The sequence below is a fragment of the Phocoena phocoena genome, chromosome 1 (assembly GCF_963924675.1).
Source record: "Phocoena phocoena chromosome 1, mPhoPho1.1, whole genome shotgun sequence".
NCBI classification, from domain to species: domain Eukaryota; kingdom Metazoa; phylum Chordata; class Mammalia; order Artiodactyla; family Phocoenidae; genus Phocoena; species Phocoena phocoena.
Window position 1 is genome coordinate 109,172,984 of NC_089219.1, and position 27,988 is coordinate 109,200,971.

Below are 27,988 nucleotides of genomic sequence, written 5' to 3' on the forward strand. Positions count from 1 at the left end.
GTGATGTCCACATGCTAAATGAAAACAAAACATAACAAAAAAAATCCACGTTTGACCTTGTACACCCAGGCCTAGAAAAGTAAGCTGTTTTATCTCAAAGGAGCAGGGATGGTTAAGTGATGGGGTGGAGAGGAAATTTTCATATTTTTCTTATTACAACTTAATATTCAACTTGTTACAATTTGTACAACTTACGTAATAAAACAAACTCAAGTAAAAGTGAGAAACAATTCTAAACCTAAGAGTGTTTGCCAACTGAGCCTTTACACAATAAACTTAGTATTGCTGCCACCAATTGGGGGTGGTGGAAGAGGCGGAGCTTCTGTAATATACTCTAGGCCACGCCCACTTTACCCGACCGGTCGTTTCTCACGTGTGCCCTGGAAGGCTCTGCCTCGACGCATGCGTACTCGCCTGAGTTTGCCCAGCCTTTGAGGGTTACCCTGCACCTTTGGGTTTGACCCCGTCAGGCTACCGTCGCGGCGACCGGAACGGCACCTCAGGTTTGCTTCCGGCGTCTTTTTTTTTTTTTTTTTTTTTTTTTTTTTTGCTTCCCCTTCCCTCCCTCACGCTTCTTCCCCTCCCCTTGCTCCCTTTTCCCTTTGGTTTCGTTCTTTCCTACAGAGGCCGACCCCTGAGTCGTGAGTCTGGTTGGTGAGAAAGAGCCTTCATAGCTGGAAGCTGGGAGGTGTGGGAAATACTGTTAATTGAGGTATTTGGAGACCAAGGGCTTGTATGGAATGTTTTGTTTGTGGTAGGAGGTCGGGCGAGGGTGGGAAGGAGGTTTTCCCCGGGAGACTAGCGGGGGCGGGGTTGAGCTGGGTTTGCGGGTGGGTGGGACGCACCCCTAAAATGGATAGCGCGGGGGTGGGGCGGTGTGTGGGCCAAAGAAAAATGGAGGCAGTGAGAACTGGCGCTGGGGTCGCACGGCATTATGGCATCAGTTTTGCTTTAACCGTTTGATAAAAAAAGCAGTTAACACCAATGTGAGTTGTATGTGGGAGTATTTGAATTGTCGATTTTAGGTAGCCACGGTTTATTCCCAAATTGCTTTATTTCCTTTTACTTTGGGGAAACCTCTTTGCTGCAAGCTTTTCTGTCCTTAAGTATTATACTTTTCAAACAGAAAATTTCCACACAAAAGCGAAGTAATGTAAAGGGAAAAGTAATTAAAGAGAAAACAACGAATTAGGGAGTTGTAGACCAAACCCTCCCCTCCAGGTGGGGAGTATTTGTTCAAATTAGGCAGAGCGTGCACACAAAGATTTATCTCATTAGTCAGTTTTATCTCATTAAAGAACACAGGCCACAGAAATATCTTCCTCAATAAACTGGTTCTCTTCAGTTTCCTAAAACATTGTTTTCAGTAGCTCCCTGTTGCATAATATATGTCTTCCGTGCCCTCTCAAACTTTTGCATTTTATTCAGGCCTACAGGAGATGAGAACTCTACAAAATCTCAGCTTCAGATACTGGAGAATGGGGAAAGAGAACTAACTACATATATTTGAGTAACAAGTAGCAGAATAGGAATGAGTTTTATTAGGGGACTGAAATTCTCTATTGCAGTCATAATAACTCCAAAAGTAATTCTAGTTTCCTGCTCCATGTAGAGGACAACAGTATGTCCTCCCTCCCTGGGTGCATTGGTTTGGATGCAGCAACAGCTGCAGTGGAGTCTGAAGAGATTGCAGAGCTGCAGCAAGCAGTGGTTGAGGAGCTGGGTATCTCTATGGAGGAACTTCGGCAGTTCATTGATGAAGAACTGGAAAAGATGGACTGTATACAGCAGCGCAAGAAGCAACTAGCAGAGTTGGAGACATGGGTAATACAGAAGGAATCTGAGGTGGCCCATGTTGACCAGCTGTTTGATGATGCATCCAGGTAAGAACCACATAGGAAATAGGAGGAAATCTACCTATTGGCAGACATTTTTAAAGTAGTATAATTGTTCATGACATTGTACACTTTGTACTTTAGAAGGTACAGATATGTAGAATCTTACTCTTCCTCAAGGGTGAAGGGCCATAATCTGACCTCACAACCACCCATGTAATATAATATTCATCTATCAGAGGCTAATATGCTCAACAGTAGGGGAGTCCAAGTCTTGACTCCCTTCCCCTTCTTTATACTTCACTCTACTTCAGAGCAATTGTTTTGTTTTCTTAGTAGAATCATCTAGGGAGTGCATATTATAAAAACTTGCTGTTTTATGTAACTGCGAAGCTTTAATAAGTTCCTAGAGCCCTGTTTCTACTCCTAAACGCCCAGAAGATTTGTTTCTCCTGCCCTAGTTGTCACTTAGAACATATTTTCAAATAACAACAAGGTAAGTAATGAGGTAAGGTTGAAAGGACCGTGCTTTGGGCTTATTTTGGATTTTTGAAGGACTAGTCTGGAAACCACTATTTAAACATTTTTCTATGGGATAAGCATTTAAAATTCAAAACAGAGACACTTTGGAATATGGCCTGTTTAAATAGAGGTCAGTGTATACTGAAATATATATAAATTCTAATAGCTTTTACACCTGCTTCTGCTGGCTTTGACCTTTTCTACGTATGTTCCAATATTAGGGCAGTGACTAATTGTGAGTCTTTGGTGAAGGACTTTTACTCCAAACTGGGACTACAGTACCGGGACAGTAGTTCTGAAGATGAAGCTTCCCGGCCTACAGAAATAATTGAGATTCCTGATGAAGACGATGATGTCCTCAGTATTGATTCAGGTAAGAGATGAGGCTATGGACAGGAAAATCTCAGGACTAAAATTGAAATCTGGGAAGATGAGCAAATAGAAGATAAAAGAGAGGAGAAACCATTCTTACTAACTTCATATTCCTAACTGTTGGACTTGTCTGTTACAGGAAAAAAATAGAAGATTGTTAGTATTGATATCATAGATTTTCACTTCTTGCTACTTCCTGATTGAATTATTCTCCTTTCCCCATTCTATGTAACCTGTATTCTGAACACCCTTGTTTTTCTTTATAGGTGGCATTAGCACCTATGTATATATCTCAAAACAGATTATTTGGTTTTGTCTATTCTTTAACAGTTTTTTGTTTGTTTTTAGTTTATTGATTTATTTTTGGCTTGTTGGGTCTTCGTTGCTGTGCACAGGCTTTCTCTAGTTGTGGCGAGTGGGAGCTCCTCTTTGTTGCGGTGTGCGGGCTTCTCATTGTGGTGGCTTTTCTGTGTTGCGGAGCACAGCTCTAGGCACACGGGCTCAGTCGTTGTGTCTCGCAGGCTGTAGAGCGCAGGCTCAGTAGTTGTGGCGCACGGGCTTGGTTGCCCCGTGGCACTTGGGATCTTCCCAGACCAGGGATCAAACCCGTGTCTCCTGCATTGGCAGGTGGATTCTTAACCACTGCGCCACCAGGGAAGTCCCTGGTGTGTAAGTCTTAATGTCCACATTATGTTTCATGTCTGTTGGATACTCCACCTAGGCGTGGAATTGGTAAGTCTTAGGTAAGTGTATGTTTGAGTTTTTAAGAAATCACTATTGTGTTTTCCAAAGTGGCCATATTATTTTACATTTCCACTAGCAAAGTGGGATTGTAGCTTTTTTTTTTTTTTTTTTTGGCCACGCTCCATGGCTTGTGGGATCTCTGTTCTCCAACCAGGGACTGAACCCAGGCCACAGCAGTGAAAGCAGGAATCCTAACTGTTAGGCCACTAGGGGACTCCCTCACATTGTGATTGTAGTTTGCATGTTCTTAAAGACATTGAGCATCTTTTCACATACTTATTTGCCATTTATGTATGTTCTTTGAGGAAATAGCTATTCAAATAGTTTTGCCTTTTTTAAAAAATTGGATTGTCTTTTTATTATTGACTTTTCTAAGTCAACATATATAAGTCTTCTGACTTATTATACTTTAGGTACAATTCATTTATCAGACCTATTTTACAAACATTTTCCCAGATGTGGTCTTTTCATTTTCTTAATGGTGTCTTTTGAAGAATAAAAATTCTTAAGAGCTGAGGGTAGTTGGTTGGTTTGTTTTGCTTATGGCTATCCAGTTGTTCCACCACCATTGGTTGAAAAGACTATTCTTTTGGTATCCTTGTCAAAAATCAGCTGGCTATATGTTGTAGTTGAGGGTCACATTGAACTAAATGTTTATTTTTATACCAGCACCACACTGTCTTAATTACTGTAGCTTTACAGTAAGTATTAAAATCACTTAGTGAAAGTCCTCCAAATTCATTTGTATTTCATATATAATCCAAATAAATTTTAGCATCAGCTTAGCAGTTTCCTAGAAGTTTTTTGTGGCTCCCTTAGGATTTTCTATACATTAGACCATGTTGTCTACAAATAGTCATTTTACTTCTTCCTTTCTAATCTAGATGTCTTGTGTTTTTCCCATGCCTTATTATGCTTGCTAGAACCTCCAGTATGATGTTAAAAAAAAGAGCAGACATCCTTTCCTTGTTCCTGATTTTATCAGGGAAGCATTTTATGTTTAGTCATTAATTATGATGTGAGCTGTAGGTATCCTTTACCAGGTTCAGAGAAGTTGCTTTTATTCCTAGTTTGCTGAGAGTTTTTATAATAGCTGGATTCGATTTCAGATTTTGTCAGCTACTTTTTCTCTGTTGTCCTCAGGTGATCATATGGCTTTTGTCCTTTATCCTATTAATAGGATGTATTACAATAATTATTTTTTATATGTTAAACCAATCTTTTGTTCCTGGAATAACTCTCCCATCCCCACCCGCCACTTTGTCTTAGTGTATAATCCTTTTTATATGTTGCTATATTGGATTTGCAAATGTTTTAACAATTTTTGCACATATGTTTGAGGGCTATTGGTTTGTAGTTTTATTGTGATGTCTTTGGCTTTGGTAGCAGGGTAATATGGGCCTTATAAGATGAGTTGGGAGGTGTTCCTTCCTCTGAGTTGTGTGGAATGGTATTATTTCTTCCTTAAATGTTTGATAAATTAAGCAATGAGACCATCTTGGCCTGGACTTTACTTCATGGAAAGATATTTTTTAAGTAAGCTTTTTAGTTTGGAATCATTTTAGATTTATGGAAAAATTGCAAAGGTAATAGAGAGTTCCTGCATACCTTTCACCAGTTTCTTCTAATGTTAATGTTACCATGGTATATATTGGTCAAAACTAAGAAACAAACATTGGTACATTACTTTTATCTAAACTCCAGACTTTATTCAATTTCTGGACTTTTTCTGTTCCAGGATCCAATCCAGGATATCACATTGAATTTATCGTGGGAAGATAAATCACTAATCCATTTTCTTTACCTGATATATCTATTTTAATATAATCACTAATCCATTTTCTTTACCTGAAATATCTGTTTAGATTTTCTATTTCATCTCAAGTTGATTTTGTTCATTGTGGACAATTTCTTTCTAGGAATTGGTTCACTTTATCAAAGTTGTCTAAATTATTGCCATAAAGTTGTTCATAGTATTCCCTTATGATCCTTTTTAATTTCTGTAGGTTCTGTAGTGATGTCCCTTTCATTCCTGATATTGGTTATTTAGATCTCCTCTTTTTTTTCTTGATTAGATTAGATACAGGTTTATCAATTTTTGTTCTTTTACAAGGAACCAGTATTGGGGATTCATTGATTTATTTTTGCTACTGTTGCTCTGTTTTCTATTTCATCGATTTCTACTCTGATCTCTATTTTCTTCCTTCCACTTTTTTTGGGTTTGATTTGCTCTTCTTTTTCTAGTTTCTTAAAGTCAAAGCTGAGACTATTGACTTTAGACCTTTCTTTCTTTCTAATATAAACATTTAAAGCTATAAATTTCCCTCTGAGCATGCTTTGCTGCATCTCATAAATTTTTATGTTGAATTTTCATTTTCATGTAACTCATAAATTTTAATTTCCTTTGTGATTTTTTTCTTTGACCTTGGGTTTCCTTTTTAACCAGGCACTCTTGGGTCCTCTTTGCATATGCATATTTTAGCAGTCACCCAAAAATGTATAGAGAATTTATCTAAGCCTGTCTGTGACTCTCTCATTTTCAGAATCTCCTGGTTAAATTTACTGGTTTGCCGCTTACCCTAAACAAGAGCTACAACCTCAAATTAGCAAATCTGCTTGTTATGGCTAGCACCTCAGTGATAAAGCTACAGTTTTTGCCCACCAAGCTAGAGGTGGAGCAGGGATGGGAGCTGCCCCAGGCAAGAGATCCATAGACTCCCACCTTTGTTACCAGAAGCTTTAGCAGTTTTTCAGGGATACTTATCAATCTATTGTTTGCCTTTGGTCAAATTTCCAGTGTCCTAAAATGATTTTTTTTTTAATTTTTTGGCTGCATTGGGTCTTCGTTGCTGCACAGGCTTTCTCTAGTTGCAGTGAGCTGGGCCTCCTCTTCATTGCAGTGCGTGGGCTTCTCACTGTGGTGGCTTCTCTTGTTGCAGAGCACGGGCGCTAGGTGCACAGACTTCAGTAGTTGCGGTGCATGGGCTCAGTAGTTGTGGCTCACGGGCTCTAGAGCTCAGGCTCAGTAGTTGTGGTGCACGGGCTTAGTTGCTCTGCGACATGTGGGATCTTCCCGGACCAGGGATCAGTCCCATGCATTGGGAAGGGGATTCTTAACCACTGCACCACCAGGGAAGTCCTGAAATGATTGCTTTTGACAATTTTGTCCAGTTTTATACTTGTTTTCTGCATAGGGGGATTGTCCAATCTTGTCACATCACTTTTACCAGAAGTGCTGTAGTTTTGCCTGTTTTTGAACTGTATAAATGGAATCTTAGACACTGTATGCATTCTTCCATGACTTCTTCAACATCATGCTGATGTGTGATGCTTGGTTCAGTTGCTACTGCAGTATGATGTTTCATTATGTGAATATGCCACAGTTTTATCTAGTCTCCGAACAGTTGACATTTCATTTGTTTTCAGTTTTTTTGCAATTGTAAATAATGCCCTAAATATTCTTGTAAATGATTCTTGATGCACATGTGCAAGAATCTTTTTAGGATATCCTAGGGTACTGTAAGAGTGGAGTTGCTAGTTCTTAGGATATAGAATTTTCAACCTTGCTGGATAATTAGTGACCAAACAGTTTTCCAAAGTGGTTGTGCCAATTTATATTTGTACCACCAGTGGCTGAGAGTGGCCTGTGTTCCACATCCTTGACAACACTTAGCACTCTCATTTTAAAATTTGATTTCCCTGTCTACAGATGAACTTGGGAATCTTTTCATGTGTTTGTGAGTCATCTGTAGGTTTTCTTTGTTACGTCTGTTCATGTATCTTGCTCATTTGCTCAACTGTTTTTTTTAATTCATAGGAAGTCTACCTATTATTCCTATAATTATAATTACTAATCCTTTGCAGTTATAAAATGCACATATCACTCCAACCTTATGTTTTGTCTTTACTTTTTATGTTGTTTGTTAATAAACAGAAGTTCTAATGTTAACATTTTCTTTTATGGTCATTGCTTTTTTTTTTTTTTTTTTTTTTTTTTTTTTGCGATACGCGGGCCTCTCACTGCTGTGGCCTCTCCCGTTGCGGAGCACAGGCTCCGGACGCGCAGGCTCAGCGGCCATGGCTCACGGGCCCAGCCGCTGCCGCGGCATGTGGGATCCTCCCGGACCGGAACACGAACCCATGTCCCCTGCATCGGCAGGCGGACTCCCAACCACTGCGCCACCAGGGAAGCCCGGTCATTGCTTTTTATATCCTTACTGCCCTGAGTCTATAAAGATCTTCTTTTACATTGCCTTTGAAAGTTTCATAGTTTTGTCTTTCACATTTAAGTCTTAATTCCAAATGGAATTTATTTTTTTCTTTTTTTCATATTGTTCTTAAACAATTTTTCAGCACCATTATTGAAATGTGTCCCCTCCTATTGATTTACATTGCCTATTCTATCATAAATTATTTCCATATATTTGTGTGCGTTTGTTTCTGGACTTTCTGTTCTGTTTCACTGGTCTGTCATTTCCTCCTGTTTCAACTCTATAGAGCCTATCACTGTGGCTTTATAATATCTTTTAACTCTAGTAACCTCAGTTTCTTGTTCTTCTTCACAGATGTCTTGGTTCTGTTTCACCTGTTGTGCTTATATTTATATTTGAGAGTTAGCTTGTCATGTTCCCCACTTCCCCCCCACCAGTAAAAACCCCCAAACCATTGACGTTATCACAAGATTAATTTAGGAATAGTTGATAATTTCATAGTATTTGACTCTCCTATACAAAGATCATTTATGTAGTCTTTAACATTTTTCAGGAGGGTTGATTAATTTTCTCCACTGAAAGCTTGCACGTCTTTTGTCAGATTTATTCCCAACTCCCATTTTCAGTAGCCACAAAAAATATCCTTTTTAAGAAAATACATTTCCAGGGGCTTCCCTGGTGGTGCAGTGGTTGAGAGTCTGCCTGCTAATGCAGGGAACACGGGTTCGAGCCCTGGTCTGGGAGGATCCCACATGCTGCGGAGCGACTAGGCCCATGAGCCACAACTACTGAGCCTGTGCGTCTGGAGCCTGTGCTCCACAACAAGAGAGGCCGCGATAGTGGGAGGCCCGCGCACCGCAATGAAGAGTGGCTCCCGCTTGCCACAACTAGAGAAAGCCCTCGCACAGAAACGAAGACCTAACACAGCAAAAATAAATAAATTAATATCCTTCTTTTAAAAAAAAAAGAAAATACATTTCCAACTAGTTGCTGCTGGTATATAGACATGCAGTTGACTTTTACATATAGATTTTTGTATCTGACAATCTTATTAAATTTTTATTTCTATGATTTCATTTAAGTTTTCTATGTAGACTGTCATCTGAAGATAATTGCAGTTTTTCCTCCTTTCCTATACTTATGGCAGATAAGTCTTGTTTTTCTTGTCATATTTCACCAGCTAAGACCTTAATTATAATGTTAAATGGGAGTGATGATGATGACAAGGACTTCTTTGTCTTGTGGCTTGTTTGGTGGTTATTTTTGGTTGTTTTGTTTTTGATAGGTAAGAAGTGGATTTATTTAGAGAGAAACACACTCCACAGACAGAGTGTGGGCCATCTCAGAAGGCGAGAGCGGCCCTTGTGGCTTGTTTTAAAGGGCATGTTTTCATCTTATACTATTAAGGCTGATTACAGGTTTTCGAAGATGTCATTTGTCAGGTAATAGAACTTGTCCCATATTTTTAGTTTGCTGGGAGTTTTTATCATGAGTAGATGTTGATTTTATTGGACATACCTTATATATCTAGTAAAATTATTATGTGAATATTTTTCTTTAAATCACTAAGTTTTCCAACCTTATAGTCCTTGGATGATTCCAACTAAATATATCGTTTTTAAACATTTCTGGATTTGTTGTGCTGATATTTAGGATTTTTTCATCTTCACTTTTATAACAGAGATAGGCCTATAATTTTTTTTTTTTGGTACTACCCTTCTGTGATTTTAATATTGAGATTTTGATGGCCTTGTAGAATGGAATAGGCAGTATTTCTTCTTTTAATTCTTGGGAAGTGTTTGCAAAATTGGAATTATGTATCCCTTGAGTGTTTGATAGAATTTGCCTGTGAAGCCATCTAGGTATCTATTTACTTTGTGCAAAGCTTTTCTATTTCTTTGAGTCAGATTTGGTAACTTGTAATTTTCTGGTAATTTATATTTTTTCTTAAGTATTCAATTTATTGGTGTAAAGTTTCTGCTTATATTTTTAGCAAAGCTGGACATTTAATTCAGACCTTTCGTACAGATGACTATACTCCCTCATGCTCCCTCTGTCCTGTTCCTCATGTCTTAACTTGGTGACTTAGAGTTCTGGAGATGACTGATGGTAATGGTTGCACAGTGACATGAATGTACTTAATACCACTGAACTGTGCACTTAAAAATGGTTAAGATGGTAAATTCTGTGTTACGTATATTTTGCCACAATAAAAAAAATTGGGGGAAAAAAGAATCAGATTTGTAGGTCCTGATAGGGAATACTTTCCTAGTAATTTTAAGTGTGGAGATAAAAAGCAACATAAAAACTGCATGATGGGGACTTCCCTGGTGGTCCAGTGGTTAAGAATACGCCTTCCAATGCAGGGGATGCAGGTTCAAGCCCTGGTTGGGGAACTAAGATCCCACATGCCATGGGGCAGCTAAGCCTGTGCGCCTCAACCAGAGAGCCCGCGTGCCGCAAACTACAGAGCCCACAAGCTCTAGAGCATGCACACTCTGGAGCCTGTGCACCACAACTAGAGAATCCCGTGTGCCGCAACGAAGAGCCCACGCACCATAACGAAAGATCCTGCATGCCACAACAAAGATCCCGCGTGCTGCAACTAAGACCCGATGCAGCCAAAAATAAAAACAAAAAAACTGCATGTTGGGACTTCCCTGGTGGCACAGTGGTTAAGAATCTGCCTGCCAATGCAGAGGACACGGGTTCGAGCCCTGGTCCAGGAAGATCCCACATGCCATGGAGCAACTAAGCGCATGTGCCACAACTCCTGAGCCTGTGCTCTAGAACCCGCGAGCCACAACTACTGAACCTGTGTGCCACAACTACTGAAGCCCGCACACCTAGAGCCCATGCTCCACAACAAGAGAAGTCATTGCAATGAGAAACCCGTGCACTGCAACAAAGAGTAGCCCCCGCTTGCCACAAATAGAGAAAGCCTGTGCACAGCAACAAAGACCCAGTGCGGGCAGACATACATACATAAATTTATTTTTAAAAAAACCTGCGGGCTTCCCTGGTGGTGCAGTGGTTGAGAGTCCACCTGCCAATGCAGGGGACACGGGTTCGTGCCCCGGTCTGGGAAGATCCCACATGCCGCGGAGCGGCTGGGTCCATGAGCCATGGCCACTGAGCCTGTGAGTCCGGAGCCTGTGCTCCGCAACGGGAGAGGCCACAACAGTGAGAGGCCCACGTACCGCAAAAAAAAAAAACCTGCATGTTGAGTGTGAGTAAAAGGATGAAGGCAGGATAGAATACATATGTAACTTTGCAGGATAGAATACATATGTAACTTTGCAGGATAGAATACATATGTAACTTTGCAGAATATCTTTGGCTGCAAAAGATACTGTTAATATTGTTTATTTCTGAGGCAAGTAACGAGAAGCAGGGGCAGGAGGGAGACTTATTTTTGATTGTGTGTCCTTTTATAATGTTTCAATTTTTTACCACATGAATATATCTAAATATATTTTAAAGGTAAAAATCCCTGCAAGATTAATAACCGTCCATCCTTAATTTGTCCTCAAATATAGAACATGTGTTTTGAAGCCTTTTACAGTTGTGGAGTTCTAAGATAACAGATATTAATCATATGCCATAGTCACAGTTCTTTGAGGAATGTGTGCACATGCACAGGTGTGTCTGTGTATTCTCGCCAAGGTTGAGTTCATATCAAATAAATAATTTTGTATCCTAACTTTTAAAACTTAATATATATCATTAGCATTGCCTCGTGTTATCGAAGATTCTTTATGAACCTCATTTAGATATGTTGTAGTTTATTTAACTATTTTTGTTATTTTCAGAAATGTACATTGCTTTCCATTTTTGTTTTTATTTATTTATTTTTGCTACTTTTTCCCCCCAGTTTTATTGGATATAATTGACAAATAATATAGTATTAGTTTAAGGTATAAGACATAATGATTTGATATGTATGTTTATTGCAAAATGATTACCACCATTGCCTTCCTTTTTAAATTTTAATTTATTATTTGGCTGCGTCAGGTCTTAGTTGTGGCTTGTGGGATCTTCATTGCAGCATGCGGGATCTTTCAGCGCAGCATGCAGGCTTCTCTCTAGTTGTGGTGCGCGGGCTACAGAGCGCACGGGCTCAGTAGTTGCAGTGTGCAGGTTTAGTTGCTCCACAGCATCTGGGATCTTAGTTCCCCGATCAGGATCAAACCAGCGTCCCCTGCATTGGAAGGTGGATTCTTAACCATTGGACCACCAAGGAAGTCCCCCCATTTTTAAATATATGTTACAAATATCTAAAATTTCACTGTACGATACAGTAGCCACTATCCACACGTGGCTATTTAAATTATGTGAAATGTGGGAATTCCCTAGCAGTCCAGTGGTTAGAACTCCGCACTTTCACTGCCAAGGGCCCAGGTTCAATCCCTGGTCAGGGAACTAAGATCCCTCAAGCCACGTGGTGTGACCAAAAATAAAAAAATATATTATGTGAAATGTGAAGCCTAATATTTTCCAGAATGTATAAAGAACTCTTACAACTCAAGAATAAAAAGACAAATGACCCAATTAAAAATGGGCAAAAGATTTGAATAGATATTTCTTCAAAGAAGATGTGAAAATGACCAATAAGTATATGAAAAGATGTTCAACATCATTAGTTGTTAAGGAAATGCAAGTCAGAACTACTTTATACTTATTAGGATAGCTGTAGTTGAAAAGATAGACAGTAATAAGTGTTGACAAGGATGTGGAGAAATTGGAATCCTCTAAATTGCTGGTGGGAATGTAAAATGGTACAGCCAGTTTGGACAAATCTTTCAGTTCCTCAAAAGGTTAAACCTTATGGCCTAACAATTCCACTCCTAGCCATATACCCAAGAGAAATGAGAACATATGCCCACATAAAAACTGATATTCAAATGTGCCTATCAACATTATTCATAACAGCCAAAAAGCGGAAACAACCCAAATGTCCATCAACTGATGAATGGATAAATAAAATATGGCATAGCCATACAATGGAATATTATTCAATCATATAAAGGAATGAAGTGCTGATAAATGTTGCAACATAGATGAATCTGATATGATGCACCATATATAATATGACTCCGTTTATATGAAATATCCAGAATAGGCAAATCCATAGAGACACAAAGTAGATTAATGTTTGCTGGGGGTTGTGGGAAGGGTGGAATGGGGAGTGAGTGCTAATGGGTATTTTCATCACTCCGAAAAGAAACCCCATACTCATTAGTGGGGTTTCTTTTCAGTGTGATGAAAATGTTCTAGAATTAGATAGTGGTGGTGGTTGTACAACCTTGTGAATACACTGAAAACCACTGAATTAAACATTTTAAATGGGTAAATTTCTTGGTATGTGAATTATACCTGATTTTAAAAAAATTTTTAGTGAAAAAGTTCATTTCAGGTGCTTAGTAGCCAAATTTTAACATATTAGACAGTGTAGATACAGAACATGTTTATCATAGCAGGAAGTTCTGTTGGACAGCACTACTCAAGAAGAAACATTTTTGCTTAATTCACTGACTATATTTCACTTTTCAAATCATTCAAATAACCCATAAATTATTGTTATAAGAATTCAAATATTTGGGCTTCCCTGGTGGTGCCGTGGTTAAGAATCCACCTGCCAGTGCAGGGGACACGGGTTCGAGCCCTGGTCTGGGAAGATCCCACATGCCGTGGAGCAACTAAGCCCATGTGCCACAACTGCTGAGCCTGTGCTCTAGAGCCCGCGAGCCACAACTGCTGAGCCCGTGTGCCACAACTACTGAAGCCCAAGCGCCTAGAGCCTGTGCTCCTCAACAAGAGAAGCCACCACAATGAGAAGCCCATGCACCGCAACGAAGAGTAGCCCCCACTCACCGCAACTAGAGAAAGGCCACGCACAGCAGCGAAGACCCAATGCAGCCAAAAAATAAAAATAAATAAATTTAAAAAGAGAGAATTCAAATATTTGAAAATCCCACAGAATATCACCTGTCCCAGTACTTTATCCCCAGGTAAGCACTGTTACCTATTTGCTGTGTATCTTTCTAAATGCTTTTGGTACTTTCACATAGATATGTATATCTATATCTAGTTTTCAGTTGTTATCAATAATGTTTCCATGATAATCCTGTTAAGTAGCTTAGTTCTTGATTTCTTGGAGATTCTTATGTGTAAGTCCCTTACACTCAGAGTTTTTCTCATCTGTAGGTGATGCTGGGAGCAGAACTCCAAAAGACCAGAAGGTAAGTTGGGATGGGTAAGAGAAGGGTGAGAGATAAGAATATGAAAATGGGAGAAACTTTTGGCCTGACCATTCGGTCAGTTCAGCTATCAGCATATAATCATTCACCCTGCATAATCAGCCCTACAGGTTGCATTTCTCTAATAGGTGTTAAAAGAATGCAAAAGTTTCTTATAGATGCATGCACTGAGTGCTGTATGAATGTCGAATTTGGCAGTTAAATTAGTCAAGGATAGCTTCCTAAAGCTGATTTCTGAACCAGATTTGTAAGAAAGGGCAGGTTTTGCCTGATAAAGTAACTATAAGCTTCTAAACATAACTCATTCTATTTTGCTTTTTAAAAGACAAGTTCTTATTGTCGAGAACTGGTGCTACATATATACAATGAAATATTAATCAGCCATAAAAAGAAATGAAATTGAGTTATTTGTAGTGAGGTGGGTGGACCTAGAGTCTGTCATACAGAGTGAAATAAGTGAGAAAGAGAAAAACAAATACTGTACGCTAACACATATACATGGAATCTAAAAAAAAAAAAGGTTATGAAGAATCTAGGGGCAGGATGGAAATAAAGACGCAGACCTACTAGAGAATGGACTTGAGGACACGGTGAGGGGGAAGGGTAAGCTGGGACAAAGTAAGAGAGTGGCATGGACATACATACACTACCAAATGTAAAATAGATGGCTAGTGGGAAGCAGTTGCATCGCACAGGGAGATCAGCTTGGTGCTTTGTGACCACCTGGTGGGGGGGGATAGGGAGGGTGGGAGGGAGAGGATATGGCGATATATGTATACATATAGCTGATTCACTTTGTTGTACAGCAGAAACTAGCACAACATTGTAAAGCAATTATATTCCAGTAAAGATGTTAAAAAAGAACCGGTGCTACTATTTTAAAACTTGATTCCCTCATCCCTTTCCTTACAGCTCCGTGAAGCTATGGCTGCCTTAAGAAAGTCAGCTCAAGATGTCCAGAAGTTCATGGATGCTGTCAACAAGAAGAGCAGTTCCCAGGATCTACACAAAGGTTAGAGTCAGGAGGCACCTCAGTATAGGTGCGGGCATGAAATCCTACAAAGAGATTACATGGATAACTGGCTTTGTTTTAGCATTTCAGAATCCTTCTTCACCTCTGTTTGGTTCTTTTAACACCACAGATTTTCCTTGCTGTCTGCTTGTCGTTTCTCCCCCTGCTGAACAGCTTACGGGATCTTAGTTCCCCATCCAGGTATTGAACCTAGGCCCACGGCAGTGAAAATGCAGAGTCCTAACCACTGGACCACCGGGGAAGTCCCTTGGCTTAAGTCTTTTGTCTGCTGGTTTTCTACTGTGTGATGGCTTTGTCCAAATACCTTTTTAGCTCCATGCTCATGATTTCTTCTTCCAGATGAAGGTTAAAGAGAAGAGAGTAACTCAAACCCTTAAAAAGAGGTCTGAGGGAAGCTTTGTAGAGTGTGGCTGTTAAGAGATCCTCCCAGGAATATGTTTTATAAAATGCTACGTGGCATTTAATGGGTGGTAATTAATGTTATTAATAAGGAGTTGGAAATATTTGGTTAAAGTGAGATGGTCTTGAGTTACATGTGAATTTCAATTCAAGTTTTTCCTGTTAACATAAACAGTTGATTCGACTGTGTCTTATATTTCTGCCCTTGGCCAACAGAGCAGTAAAAGTGGCTAAGGATCAAAAGATTACCCCACTTGCCCCAATAACCCAGTACTCTCTTTATTTTTCCATTCTTTCCCCAGTCTATGCCATATCTCTTTATGCTTTCTTCCTAGGAACCTTGAGTCAAATGTCTGGAGAATTGAGTAAAGATGGTGACCTGGTAGTTAGCATGCGCATTCTGGGCAAGAAGAGAACTAAGACGTGGCACAAAGGCACCCTTATTGCCATCCAGACGGTTGGTATGTTCAAGCTAGAGGAAGAACTAATGAAAGACAACCTGCAGGTCTCCAATGCTGATTGTTTCTTTTCCCTGTAGCCTTGCCTTTTGTCTCTCACGTAGCAACCAGGATTCACACAGAAACTGATGGTTTTTAAAATTTTTTGTTTATCTTTCCCTTTTACTCAGGGCCAGGGAAGAAGTACAAGGTGAAATTTGACAACAAAGGAAAGAGTCTTCTGTCAGGGAACCATATTGCCTATGATTACCACCCTCCTGCTGACAAGCTGTATGTGGGCAGTCGAGTAGTGGCCAAATACAAAGATGGGAATCAGGTCTGGCTCTATGCTGGCATTGTAGCTGAGACACCAAACGTCAAAAACAAGCTCAGGTACCTGGACAGAGGATTGTAAAGAAAGTGGGAGCCGGGAGCACAGCACCTGCCCTGTTCAAGCCACAGTCCAAATCTCACAATTAGCTTTTGTGTTCTTAGTCCCCAGTGGCCAGAAACTCTTTCTTTGCCATGGAGTCATGTGGATGATTCTTTCTCGCCCCCCCGCCACACACACACCCTTTTTTCTCCTTTTCTCAAGGAGAAAACTAGGTAGGGGAGAATAATTCAGATTGATTAATGGTTAGGTGGAATAGAGAATTCATATAGAAGGAAGAAATGGAGACTAAATGTTTTTCAGCAGTTTAGGAATCTGACAATATAATGAGAATAAATGGCTTTTGGCAAAGTGGGGATATGTTGGTTAGATTAAGGGAGAATTCTAATATTCTTTTCCATTATGGTTTATCACAAGATATTAAATATAGTTCCCTGTACCATACAGTAGGACCTTATTGTTTATCCATTCTGTATGTAATAGTTTGTATCTGCTAACCTAAGGGAGAATTCTTAACTCTTGGGGTGGGAAGAGAGAATAGTAGGAAGAAAGTAGTGCACCGAACATCTTCCCTGGAGTGTGTCCTGTTTGTGATCCAGAGGCATGGAAGCTATAAGATAATTTCTGTCGGTCGAGTTAAATATCATAACCCCCAATCTTTCTACCATCACTCTTTCCTTACAGGTTTCTCATTTTCTTTGATGATGGCTATGCTTCCTATGTTACACAGTCTGAACTGTATCCCATTTGCCGGCCACGTGAGTGTCCCTCCTTTCTTCCTTAGTTCTATCCATTTCCTCCTCTACCTTGTATTTCTTCTTAAGACAACCAGTTAAAAGGCCCTAATGTTTTTGGTGCTTTAGTCTCAAAGAGGATAAGTTTCATTAATGTCCTTTGAGAGTTACAGTTTTATTTGCTCATCTCTAGTGCTGGGTCTTTGCAGCCAAAGAGTCAGACACTAGAAGAGCATGACTTACCTTGAGTGGATGCTCATATTGTAGATGTCTTTTGATTTCATTTCTGAGTGATTTAGGTTTGAGAAGATACTACTTCTTTCCTAGTCTCATGCTTAATCTAACATTTGTATAAATCTGTAGTCTGCATAGTGCTTTCATAGCACTTTCTCATGGTGCTTTCTACAGAAGCTGTATTAGATGGGGGCTTCATAGTGTCCTCTGTACTTGTGACTCTGGCTTGGGAGAGACTCTTAACAGAAGCAACAGTTTTTAATTGCAGAAGAGTCAACTAACATGGCTGTGTTTCCACATAACATGGCAGTAAATACATTCAGGGTCCCTTAAAAGCCTGGTGGAGCATGAGAAGGAAGGACAGGTTTTTTTAAATCAATTTCATGGTGCCACCTATTGTTTTTGATTTACCTTTAGACTTACCAAGTTAGCAAGAATTTCCACTTGACTTTTCCTAAGAAGAAACAAACATTTTTATGAAATTAGTGCCTCACCTATGTTTTCATATTGCTTATTTAGTATTTACTTGATTTGAGTGTACATTTACACATTAGGTTCAGTACTTTTAGGTGATCTTGGTTTTGCTTCCCTTGAGGTTATGATTTCTTCGTTTATTTTTTCTCTCCCTCCCAACCTGAAAAATACCAAATGTCTCCTTGCCAACCATTTTCCCCTATCAAGACATGCCCTACCTGCCCTCTCTCAGCCCTACTTCTTCCTTGGGACAGTGAAAAAGACTTGGGAGGACATAGAAGACATCTCCTGCCGAGACTTCATAGAGGAGTATATCACTGCTTATCCCAACCGCCCCATGGTTTTGCTCAAGAGTGGACAGCTTATCAAGACTGAGTGGGAAGGCACGTGGTGGAAGTCCCGAGTTGAGGAGGTGGACGGCAGCCTAGTCAGGATCCTCTTCCTGGTACTCTTCTTCCCTAGAGTTTTAGAGGCAGGGATTTGGGTGAGATGGGGGAGCATAAGAGGCGATGATGATGATGATTTTGTAGAAATGCCATAGTTTTCCTCTTTCTTATCCTCTTACCTGTTCTTGCTGTTTTGGGTCAAATTTTACTTTATCTTCTTTTTGGTTCCTGTATGAGTGGTTGTGAAAAATAAATTCCCTGAATTTAATTATGACACTAATCTGCATGACACTGTTTTTGTTTTTCTTCAGGAGTATCCACAATGCATGTAGGTACAGAGAAGGCGGCTAGTTCTGTTTGCCAGGGTTAGGGCTTTGATAGCATAGTGGGACAAAAAAGAAGGATCAGTGAATTCGAGGTCTTGATGATCTTTCAAGGCCCAGTTTAACTCTTAGATCTTCTATACCTATCCTTTACTTCTGTCTCATGCCTTTCTTAGAATTATATTTCTTCTCTGAACTGTTTCAGCCCTTTGATCCTAAGGCCTTATGATCCTTGTTACACTTCTTATACTCAGTATAAACATCTATCTCTCTTATAATTTTTCACACAAGGAATATATGTGTTTTTGTTCTGGGGTTTTTTTGTTTGTTTGTTTTTGTTGTTGTTGAATTCCTGATGCCTGTCATGGAGCCTGGCACATAAGTTTATTGAATAGATAGGGAATTCAGGGCTCATCAGGGAGATTTCGCCCAAGGGAGGCACATAGTATGTATTCTTCACAAGCGGCGGTGTAGATTCTAGCCTTTAACCCATTCGCCCCGCCACCTTTCCTTCCTCCCAATCCCCCAGGATGACAAAAGATGTGAATGGATCTATCGAGGCTCTACACGGCTGGAGCCCATGTTCAGCATGAAGACATCCTCAGCCTCTACACTAGAGAAGAAGCAAGGCGGACAGCTCAGGACACGTCCAAATATGGGTATGTCCTGAAAGATACCCTGGGAGAAGGAAGAAATGGACAAACCAGCAAAGGGGTTTATGTACAATGGCTATATCCTTTGTTTGCCAGGATTACACTACTGACTCATTGAAAACAGGACATGTGCCCTGAATTGTTTCCAGTAGTGGTGATGGATTTGTGATGCTGCCGGCACATTCTATGGCTCTGATTTGTTCTAAAAAACACATAAAAATCTGAAACAACTGGCTTAGGTTAGGGGTATTATTGGTAGTAATTACCTCTGTTATCCACGTGAAGATTATTTGCTTTGTGTGTTATCTGTGGTCAGTTTTTTTAAAGCCCAAACCAGTTTTGTTTTTGTTTTTATATATTCCTGGCATACTTTCTGGTTAATTTTTCCTGACAACATTAGTTGATCAAAGAATGCGTTTTTGAAAAATTTTACCAAAGTATAAGATAATTACTAATGTAAATCGTCTGAGGCAGGAAGATGAAATCTTGTTATTTAAGTAAAAGTCAGCCTGTGCCAGTATTCCCACTCATTGGTGTAAATAGTGAGATCTGACAGTCTTAGCACTTAGTCAGAATGTTTCCATTGTTGCTTTTTTAGATTATATAAATTGAGGATTAGATGTGTGCATGAATATAAATGACACAGTTCTCATCTTCTCAATGGTCAGTTTCCTTTTTCCTATAGGTGCTGTGAGGAGCAAAGGTCCCGTGGTCCAGTACACTCAGGATCTGACCAGTACTGGAACCCAGTTCAAGCCAGTGGAGCCCCCTCAGCCTACAGCTCCACCTGCCCCACCTGCCCCACCTGCCCCACCTGCCCCACCTGGTCCACCTCTGTCCCCCCAGGCAGGTGACAGTGAGTGAGTGCTATTCCTTCTTTTTCGCTGGTTTCTTTCATATTGTATTTTCTGTATCCCTTACTATATGATCTCTAATCTCCTAGAAGCTTGGAAAGCCAGCTTGCCCAATCTCGGAAGCAGGTAGCCAAAAAAAGCACATCCTTCCGGCCAGGATCTGTGGGCTCTGGTCATTCCTCCCCTACATCCCCTGCACTCAGTGAAAATGCTCCTGGTGGGAAACCTGGGATCAGTCAGACACATAGGTGAGAAAATCTCAGGCTCTCTTTTGGGGGTGTTGGCAGTGTGGACTGAATGGTCACTGTATAGGGAGGTTCCTTAGCCACAGGGGTCTAGTTAAGATTATGATGGTGAGAAGTTTGAACTTGAAAAGGAAGCTTTAAACTTGGACGTTTCCAGGAAACAGAATGTAAAAATAATTGAATTAGAAACTAGGCACCTAAAAATACAATGACCAGAAAGTCATTTGTTAAGATTGCTTATTGAATATGGTGTCATCGTTGGTACAATAGAAAGGGAACTCTGTAGCCTCTTTCCTTGAATCGTGGGAGTCAGTAAGGGTATTTATAGGACACATAGCAGGAAAAACTAGCATTGGTAGAAGACTGGACTCTACTTCCATAAGTCTCAGGCAAAAAAAATTTTAGGAAAATATATGCTGTTGAAATAGAGATATTATCAGTCACTGAAGAGTAACCAGAGCATGTCATTTTCCAGGTTTAGTAAGGCAAGGGGAAATTTGACTTTCTTGTATCATCTTTAGCTTTAAGAGGACAGCTATTTGAAAGGTTAGAGAAGTGGTTGAGCCAGCTGATGGGCTAAGTGTACACTAGAGAGGTGCTATTGCTTTCTCATCTGAATTCTTGCATCTCATTTGCAGATCACCTTTAGGATCCACAACCTCTGCCCCAGCACCCCCAGCTCCCCCAGTACCCCCAGCCTTCCATGGCATGCTGGAGCGGGCCCCGGCAGAGCCCTCCTACCGCGCCCCCATGGAGAAGCTTTTCTACTTACCTCATGTCTGCAGCTATACTTGTCTGTCTCGAGTCAGACCTATGAGAAATGAGCAGTATCGGGGCAAGAACCCTCTCCTAGTCCCACTACTGTATGACTTCCGGCGGATGACAGCCCGGCGCCGAGTTAACCGCAAGATGGGCTTTCATGTTATCTATAAGACACCCTGTGGCCTCTGCCTTCGGACAATGCAAGAGATTGAGCGCTACCTTTTTGAGACAGGCTGTGACTTCCTCTTCCTGGAGATGTTCTGTTTGGATCCATATGTTCTTGTGGACCGAAAGTTTCAGCCCTATAAGCCTTTTTACTATATTTTGGACATCACCTATGGGAAGGAAGATGTTCCTCTGTCCTGTGTCAATGAGATTGACACAACTCCCCCACCTCAGGTGGCCTACAGCAAGGAACGAATCCCAGGCAAGGGTGTTTTCATTAACACAGGCGCTGAATTTCTGGTTGGCTGTGACTGCAAAGATGGTTGCCGGGACAAGTGAGTTGGTTAGGGAATTGCTGGCCCTGCCTCCAACTTTGTTGTGATTGTCTTTCTTTCCACTTCTTTGCCTTATACTGCACTCCTCCTTTCCTCACCTCCCTTTACCTTCTTAGCTGGAGCTCCTGCCGTAAGGCCTCCATAAAAACTATGAGACTGAGGGGCTGGGGCCCCATAGCTTAACCCTGGGTGCATGTGTCTTATGTTCGTTTCTCTGATTCTCCTTTTCCTTTGCTTCCCTCCATTATGCTTTCAGTTGCCACTTGTTTTGTTCTCTGTCTCTTTATCTTATTCTCACTCTGTCATATTCTGTCTTTAACGTTCTCATTTATATGTATGCAAGAAGAAAAATTTCACTACTCTATCACCATCCTTTTATCAGTAGTAACTTCTTGCCTCTAAAGAAAGTGTCACAGCTGTAGCTGTTGTACCCTTCTGTTCTATACAGGTCCAAGTGTACCTGCCATCAGCTAACTCTCCAGGCTACAGCCTGCACCCCAGGTGGCCAAATCAACTCTAACTCTGGCTACCAGTACAAGAGACTAGAAGAGTGTCTTCCCACAGGGTAAGTAGTCAGGGGAAAATGAAGCACCTCAGAGACTGAATTCTTGTTTTTCTGTGCTTGTAACAACCATCAGAATTCTAAATATTGGAGCCAAAAATAGGATAACTGAAACAGACATTTTATCAATTAAGCCTCAGTTACTGAATTCCCAGCCCATGTTTCTTCCTTGAGCTTTCCTCGAAATGAATACATAAAATGATTGAATAGTATCTAGCAATTTTCTGTTGCAGTAAAAGATCACCTTGATTTCAGAGCTGTACGATTATTCTAACAGATTGTGGTTTACTCTGGCAAGCGAGATGTGTTCAGAGAGGAGACCTGATTATATAGGACTTTGTAAATCAGAATAAAAATTAGAGTCAAATTCATGATGTGATGGGAAGCTGTTAGGGAATTTTAAGCAGGCAAATGATGTGATCTGCCTTTTAAAGATTACTCTGACTTCTCTATGAAAAATAAGTCTTTAGGACAGCAAAAGTAGAATTTGGTAGACCAATTAGATACTTTCAGGAACATAGGTAAGAAGTGGTGGTTGCTGGGGCTTGTACTAGAATGAAGGTGGCAGTAGAGATGAAAGCGGATACACTTGGGGATGCACTTCGAGGTAGAGCTGCAGAACTTCATAGATTGCGGAATGGGAGGGAAAGAACAGATCAAGGACAAGTCCTAAATTTTATCGTTGAGCAACTAAGTGGATGCTTGTGCTTTTTACCGAGATGGAAGACTAGAGCTAGAGTTGCAGGTCTGAGTAAAAGTCAGCTTCTGTTCTGGCCATGTTAAGTCTGAGATGCCTGTTAGGCAACCCAAGTGGAAATGTCAAGAAGGCATTGAGGACTTCCCTGGTGGCGCAGTGGTTAAGAATCCGGCTGCAAGTGCAGGGGACACATATTCAAGCCCTGCTCCGGGAAGATCCCACATGCCGCAGAGCAACTAAGCCCATGCGCCACAACTACTGAGCCGGCGCTCTAGAGCCCACGAGCCACAACTACTGAGCCCATGTGCCACAACTACTGAAACCCATGAGCCTAGAGCCCGTGCTCAGCAACAAGGGAAGCCACCACAATGAGAAGCCCACGCACCACAACAAAGAGTAGCCCCCACTCGCTGCAACTAGAGAAAGCCTGCGCGCAGCAACGAAGACCCAACGCAGCCAAATAAATTTATTTATTTATTTAATTTTTTTTTTTTTTTTTTAAGAATAAAGGGCATTGAGACTTCTGAAGAGAAGTGTAAGGAATGGGCATAAAGAATTAGGAGTCATCAGCTCAGGAGTGATAGTTAAAGCCTGGACGAGTTCATCTAGAGAGAATATTGATAATAGAAAAGAGAAGGGGCCCAGAGTAAGCCCTGGGCTATCCAACTAGAAATTGAGCAGAGGAGGTGGAGCCAGCATGTGAGATTGAGAAGGACAGGTCAGGGAAAGAGGAGGACAGTGAAAAAAGTGGGATATAATGTGGTAAGCTGGGTGTATATGAATATGTGAACTAATTAGCCTAGTACTCAAGATACATAATTAACAGAGAGGATGAAAAGGGAAAGAATCATCAGTGAAATAATTCAGATGCTTTCCCATAACGGAAGGGACTGTGTTTCCAAAGTGTAAAGGCCAGTCAGGTCCTAGCATAACGGATGAAAATAGATCCCCACTAAAACACATGATAAAATGTGATCATTGTGTCCACAGAACACTGAGGACAAAAAGAAAATACTAAAACCTTCTAGAGGAGAGAAAGAGACCACAAAAGAAACAAGAATTCAAAAAAAAAAAAAGAATTCAAAGTAACTTCGGCCTTCTCAAAATAACATTGGAAGCTAGATGGCAATTAAGGAATCTGTTCAGAATTCTAAGGAAAATTATTTCTAACCTAGAGTTCTAAACCCAGGAAAACTATCAGTTGTTGGTTAAAGTAGGCTAAAGCCTTTTTTTTTTTTTTTTTTTTTAAGTTATTTGGTTTTGGCTGCGTTGGGTCTTCATTGCTGCACACAGGCTTTCTCTAGTGTGGCAAGCGGGGGCTACTCTTCATTGTGTTGCGCAGGCTTCTCTTGTTGCGGAGCGTGGGCTCCACACTTGCGGGCTTCAATAGTTGCAGCACGCAGGCTCAGTAGTTTTGGCACGTGGGCCCTAGAGCGCGTAGGCTTAGGTAGTTGGGGTGCGTGGGCTCTAGGGCTCATGGGCTTCAGTAGTTGTGGCACGCAGGCTCAATAGTTGTGGCTTGTGGGCTCTAGAGCGCAGGCTCAGTAGTTGTGGCACATGGGCTTAGTTGCTCCGTGGCATGTGGGATCTTCCCGGACCAGGGATCAAACCCTTGTCTCCTGCATTGGCAGGCAGATTGTTAACCACTGCGCCACCAGGGGAGTCCCTAAAGACATTTTTTAGACATGAAATACCTCAAATTTTCCATTATTTTCCCTCTCAGAAAATTACTGGAAATGTTTACTAAAATGGGGGGGAAAAGACAAGAGAGAAGAAGGCATATACTGATCCAGGAAACAGAGGCTCCAGCTCAAAAGAGAAGTGAGGGGAATCCCACGTGATAATGAAGTCAAGGGGGCTTCCAGGCTGACAGCTGTGCACCAGATGTAGAGAACAGCCAGTGTCAGAGCAGGTCAGATTTGGCTGCAGGAGAGACTTTTGGGAAAGGGGGTTTGATAGAAAACCTGATGGTTTTGAGTATCTTCAGAGGAGATTGAGACTACTGGGGAAATCAGGACATAAATTTGAGCTGAGTGCATACTGAAAACTAAGCAAAGGAAAAGACACCTGTTAGCTTTAGCTGCATTGTATCATTTATGTTTTAATTATAAACAAAAAAAATTGAATCTTGTGACAACATTTAGATTTGATAATGCTGAGTAGTAGGTGCCTGTTCATTATATCTTTTTTACATGTTTGAAATGTTTCATAAGAATATTTCCACAAATATGTCACTCCCCTGCTTAAAACTCTTTAAAAGCTTTCCACTGCACTTTGGATATTATTCTAACTCTTAATCTTGGATCACAAGACAATGTACTATCTGGCCCCTTCCTATCTCTCTACTTCCAAAACTGTTCCAACCACACTGATATTCTTCAGTGCCTGGATCCAGTTCACCCAGTGTTTGCCAGCCTACCTCAAGAGGCTTTGTACGTACTGTGCCCTCTTCTTGGCATCCTTCCACTGTTGTTTGCATGATTATCTTCTTTAACCTTGAGCTCTCAGCTTTAATCTCATCTCCTCAGAGAGACCTTTCCTGGTCACTCTAAAACTAGGTCATTTTCACTCCCTTAATTCTCTCATTGAGAGAGTGTCCTTTAGTATCTGTGACAACTTTATTTTATTTGTTGACTTGTTTTCGTTCTCTTTTCCGTTAGAAGGTAATCTCCATGAGGGCAGGAACCTTGTCTGTCTTGCTCACCATTGTATCACCAGCAGCTAATTTACCCAGTGCATGGCACATAGTAACCATTCAAATTTTGTTGAATGAATGAATGAATGATACTCAGTATAGCTACTCTGAAAATCTCATGTGTTGGTGATTAGGCCTGAGTTCAAATTCTGGCCTTGTTGCTTCCAAGCTGATCCTGTTTTATCAGCTGTAGACAGAGTATATGAGCGCTAATACTTTCCCAACCCCAGTGGGGTTTTAAGGGACCTAACAAAGATGTTTCGTTTCTTTTTTTTTTTTTAAGATTTATTTATTTTTGGCTGTGTCGGGTCTTAGTTGCAGCGCATGGGCTCTTTGTAGCAGCACATGGACTTCTCTCTAGTTGTGGCGTGCAGGGTTTTTTTCTTTCTCTAGTTGTGGCACACAGGCTCCAGGGTGCGTGGGCTCTGTAGTTGGTGGCACACGAGCTCTAGTTGAGGTGCGCAAGCTCAGTAGTTGTGGCGCGCAGGCTTAGTTGCCCCACAGCATGTGGGATCTTAGTTCCCTAACCAGGGATCGAACCCGCGTCCCCTGCATTGTAAGGCAGATTCTTAACCACTGGACCACCAGGGAAGTCCCTTAAGTATCTTTATTTTATGTATCTATTTCTACAAATTGACTTATTTTAATGTCTCTAAATCCATGTTCACCTCATAGTTTGCTTAGCTTTTCTCCAGTTGTTAGGCATTCTGTTATTCACTGTTACTATCTGTAGTGCTATAAATATCTGTATCAGTCACTTTTCCCCCTTCTGAGTTATTTCTTTGGGCTATATTCCCAAATGAATCAAAGAGCATAGACAGTTCAGTAAATCTGCTCATTTAGATCATTACCTGATAAATGATGACACCTTAAAAATTATAAAAGTTCTGTGGATGTAATGGATGCTCTAGTGATCGTGTTATGATTGATTTTATTGTGACCTCCTCCCAGAGTTTATGAGTGTAACAAACGCTGCAATTGTGACCCAAACATGTGCACAAACCGGTTGGTGCAGCATGGACTGCAGGTTCGACTGCAGCTCTTCAAGACCCAGAACAAGGGCTGGGGTATCCGCTGCTTGGATGACATTGCCAAAGGCTCCTTTGTCTGTATTTATGCAGGTTGGTGATGAAATGAAAGGGTTGCTTTCTGGGGTTAGGACACGGTGGGACACTGAATCATAAACAAGTTGAACTTAAGAATGCTTAACATGTGAACTGGGGGAAAGGGGAAGCCAGAATTTTCTTCTATAAAGAACATGAGTGATGTGCCTGTCTGGGTGGATCAAGAAGGGACAGAAGTGCTTCAGGAGGACGAGAACAAAAAGGGATGAAGGAGTGGGATAGGGAGGGCGGGAGGGAGGGAGACACAAGAGGGAAGAGATATGGGAACATATGTATATGTATAACTGATTCACTTTGTTATAAAGCAGAAACTAACACACCATTGTAAAGCAATTATACTCCAATAAAGATGTTTAAAAAAACAAAAGGGATGAAATTGTGGACATGATGTTTCAGCAGAGAGACATGATAGGAGAGTCCAATGTTTCATTTTTTCCCACATCACTCCACTCCACCCAGAGATTTAGCATAACTGAAGAACTCTCTTTTGGTAAACAAAGTAAAGGGGAAGAATGGAATGGCAGAAAGGGCAAGATTTAAAACTATAGTAAGTTCCGCTTACTCTCATAGTTAAGACGCTAAGAAGGAGGTATCATCAAAGAGAAATGAGACACCATAATGGAGGCGATTTGACTCTCTTTGCTGGTGGGCTGGATATTGATGGAATGAACTTTATTCTTTCTAAAAGCACCTCATAACCCTGGAAGGCCTTTCTCTTCATTCCCAGGCAAAATCCTGACAGATGACTTTGCCGACAAGGAGGGCCTGGAAATGGGTGATGAATATTTTGCCAATCTGGACCATATCGAGAGCGTGGAGAACTTCAAGGAAGGATATGAGAGTGATGTCCCCTGTTCCTCTGACAGCAGTGGTGTAGACTTGAAGGACCAGGAAGATGGCAACAGCGGTACAGAGGACCCCGAAGAGTCCAATGACGATAGCTCGGATGATAACTTCTGTAAGGATGAGGACTTCAGCACCAGCTCGGTGTGGCGCAGCTATGCTACCCGGCGGCAGACCCGGGGCCAGAAGGAGAATGGATTGTCTGAGATGCCTTCCAAGGACTCTCGCCCCCCAGACCTTGGGCCCCCACGTGTTCCTGTCCCTCCATCGATCCCTGTAGGTGGCTGCAATCCACCTTCCTCTGAAGAGACACCCAAGAACAAAGTGGCCTCGTGGTTGAGCTGCAATAGTGTCAGTGAAGGTGGCTTTGCTGACTCTGATAGCCGTTCATCCTTCAAAACTAGTGAAGGTGGGGAAGGTCACGCTGGGGGAGGCAGAGGGGAGGCTGAGAAGGCTTCCACCTCAGGGCTGGGCTTCAAGGATGAGGGTGACATCAAGCAGCCCAAGAAAGAGGTAAGCAGTGGCAGGAAACTTGAGAATTGTGGCTTTTGTGTAACTTTTTTGTGGTAACAAACAATGTGGTCTCACCATGAGTCTTTTTTTTTTTTGGCCGTGCCACGCGGCTTGTGGGATCTTAGTTCCCTGACCAGATATCAAACCTGTGCCCCCTGCAGTGGAAGCGTGGAATTCTAACCGCT

The 27,988-nt window shown here is 41.1% G+C and overlaps 1 protein-coding gene across 4 annotated transcripts in view; it reads left to right on the forward strand.

Moving 5' to 3' along the window:
* Nucleotides 1-635: 635 nt before the first annotated feature.
* Nucleotides 636-27,988, forward strand: part of SETDB1 (SET domain bifurcated histone lysine methyltransferase 1) — a 30,542-nt gene continuing 3,189 nt past the window's right edge. For 2 of the 4 annotated variants that reach the window (XM_065881275.1, XM_065895720.1), the window contains exons 1-15: nt 1,624-1,883; nt 2,579-2,730; nt 13,892-13,926; nt 14,857-14,956; nt 15,712-15,837; nt 16,005-16,206; nt 16,889-16,962; nt 17,901-18,091; nt 18,885-19,014; nt 19,694-19,868; nt 19,955-20,110; nt 20,746-21,369; nt 21,818-21,934; nt 26,275-26,444; nt 27,175-27,803. In XM_065881275.1, the coding sequence (XP_065737347.1) occupies nt 1,624-1,883; nt 2,579-2,730; nt 13,892-13,926; nt 14,857-14,956; nt 15,712-15,837; nt 16,005-16,206; nt 16,889-16,962; nt 17,901-18,091; nt 18,885-19,014; nt 19,694-19,868; nt 19,955-20,110; nt 20,746-21,369; nt 21,818-21,934; nt 26,275-26,444; nt 27,175-27,803 (3,141 nt within the window). Of the gene's footprint in view, nt 713-1,612; nt 1,884-2,578; nt 2,731-13,891; nt 13,927-14,856; nt 14,957-15,711; nt 15,838-16,004; nt 16,207-16,888; nt 16,963-17,900; nt 18,092-18,884; nt 19,015-19,693; nt 19,869-19,951; nt 20,111-20,745; nt 21,370-21,817; nt 21,935-26,274; nt 26,445-27,174; nt 27,804-27,988 lie in introns of those variants that run through there. The other 2 variants (XM_065874283.1, XM_065888501.1) reach the window with 2 other exon arrangements.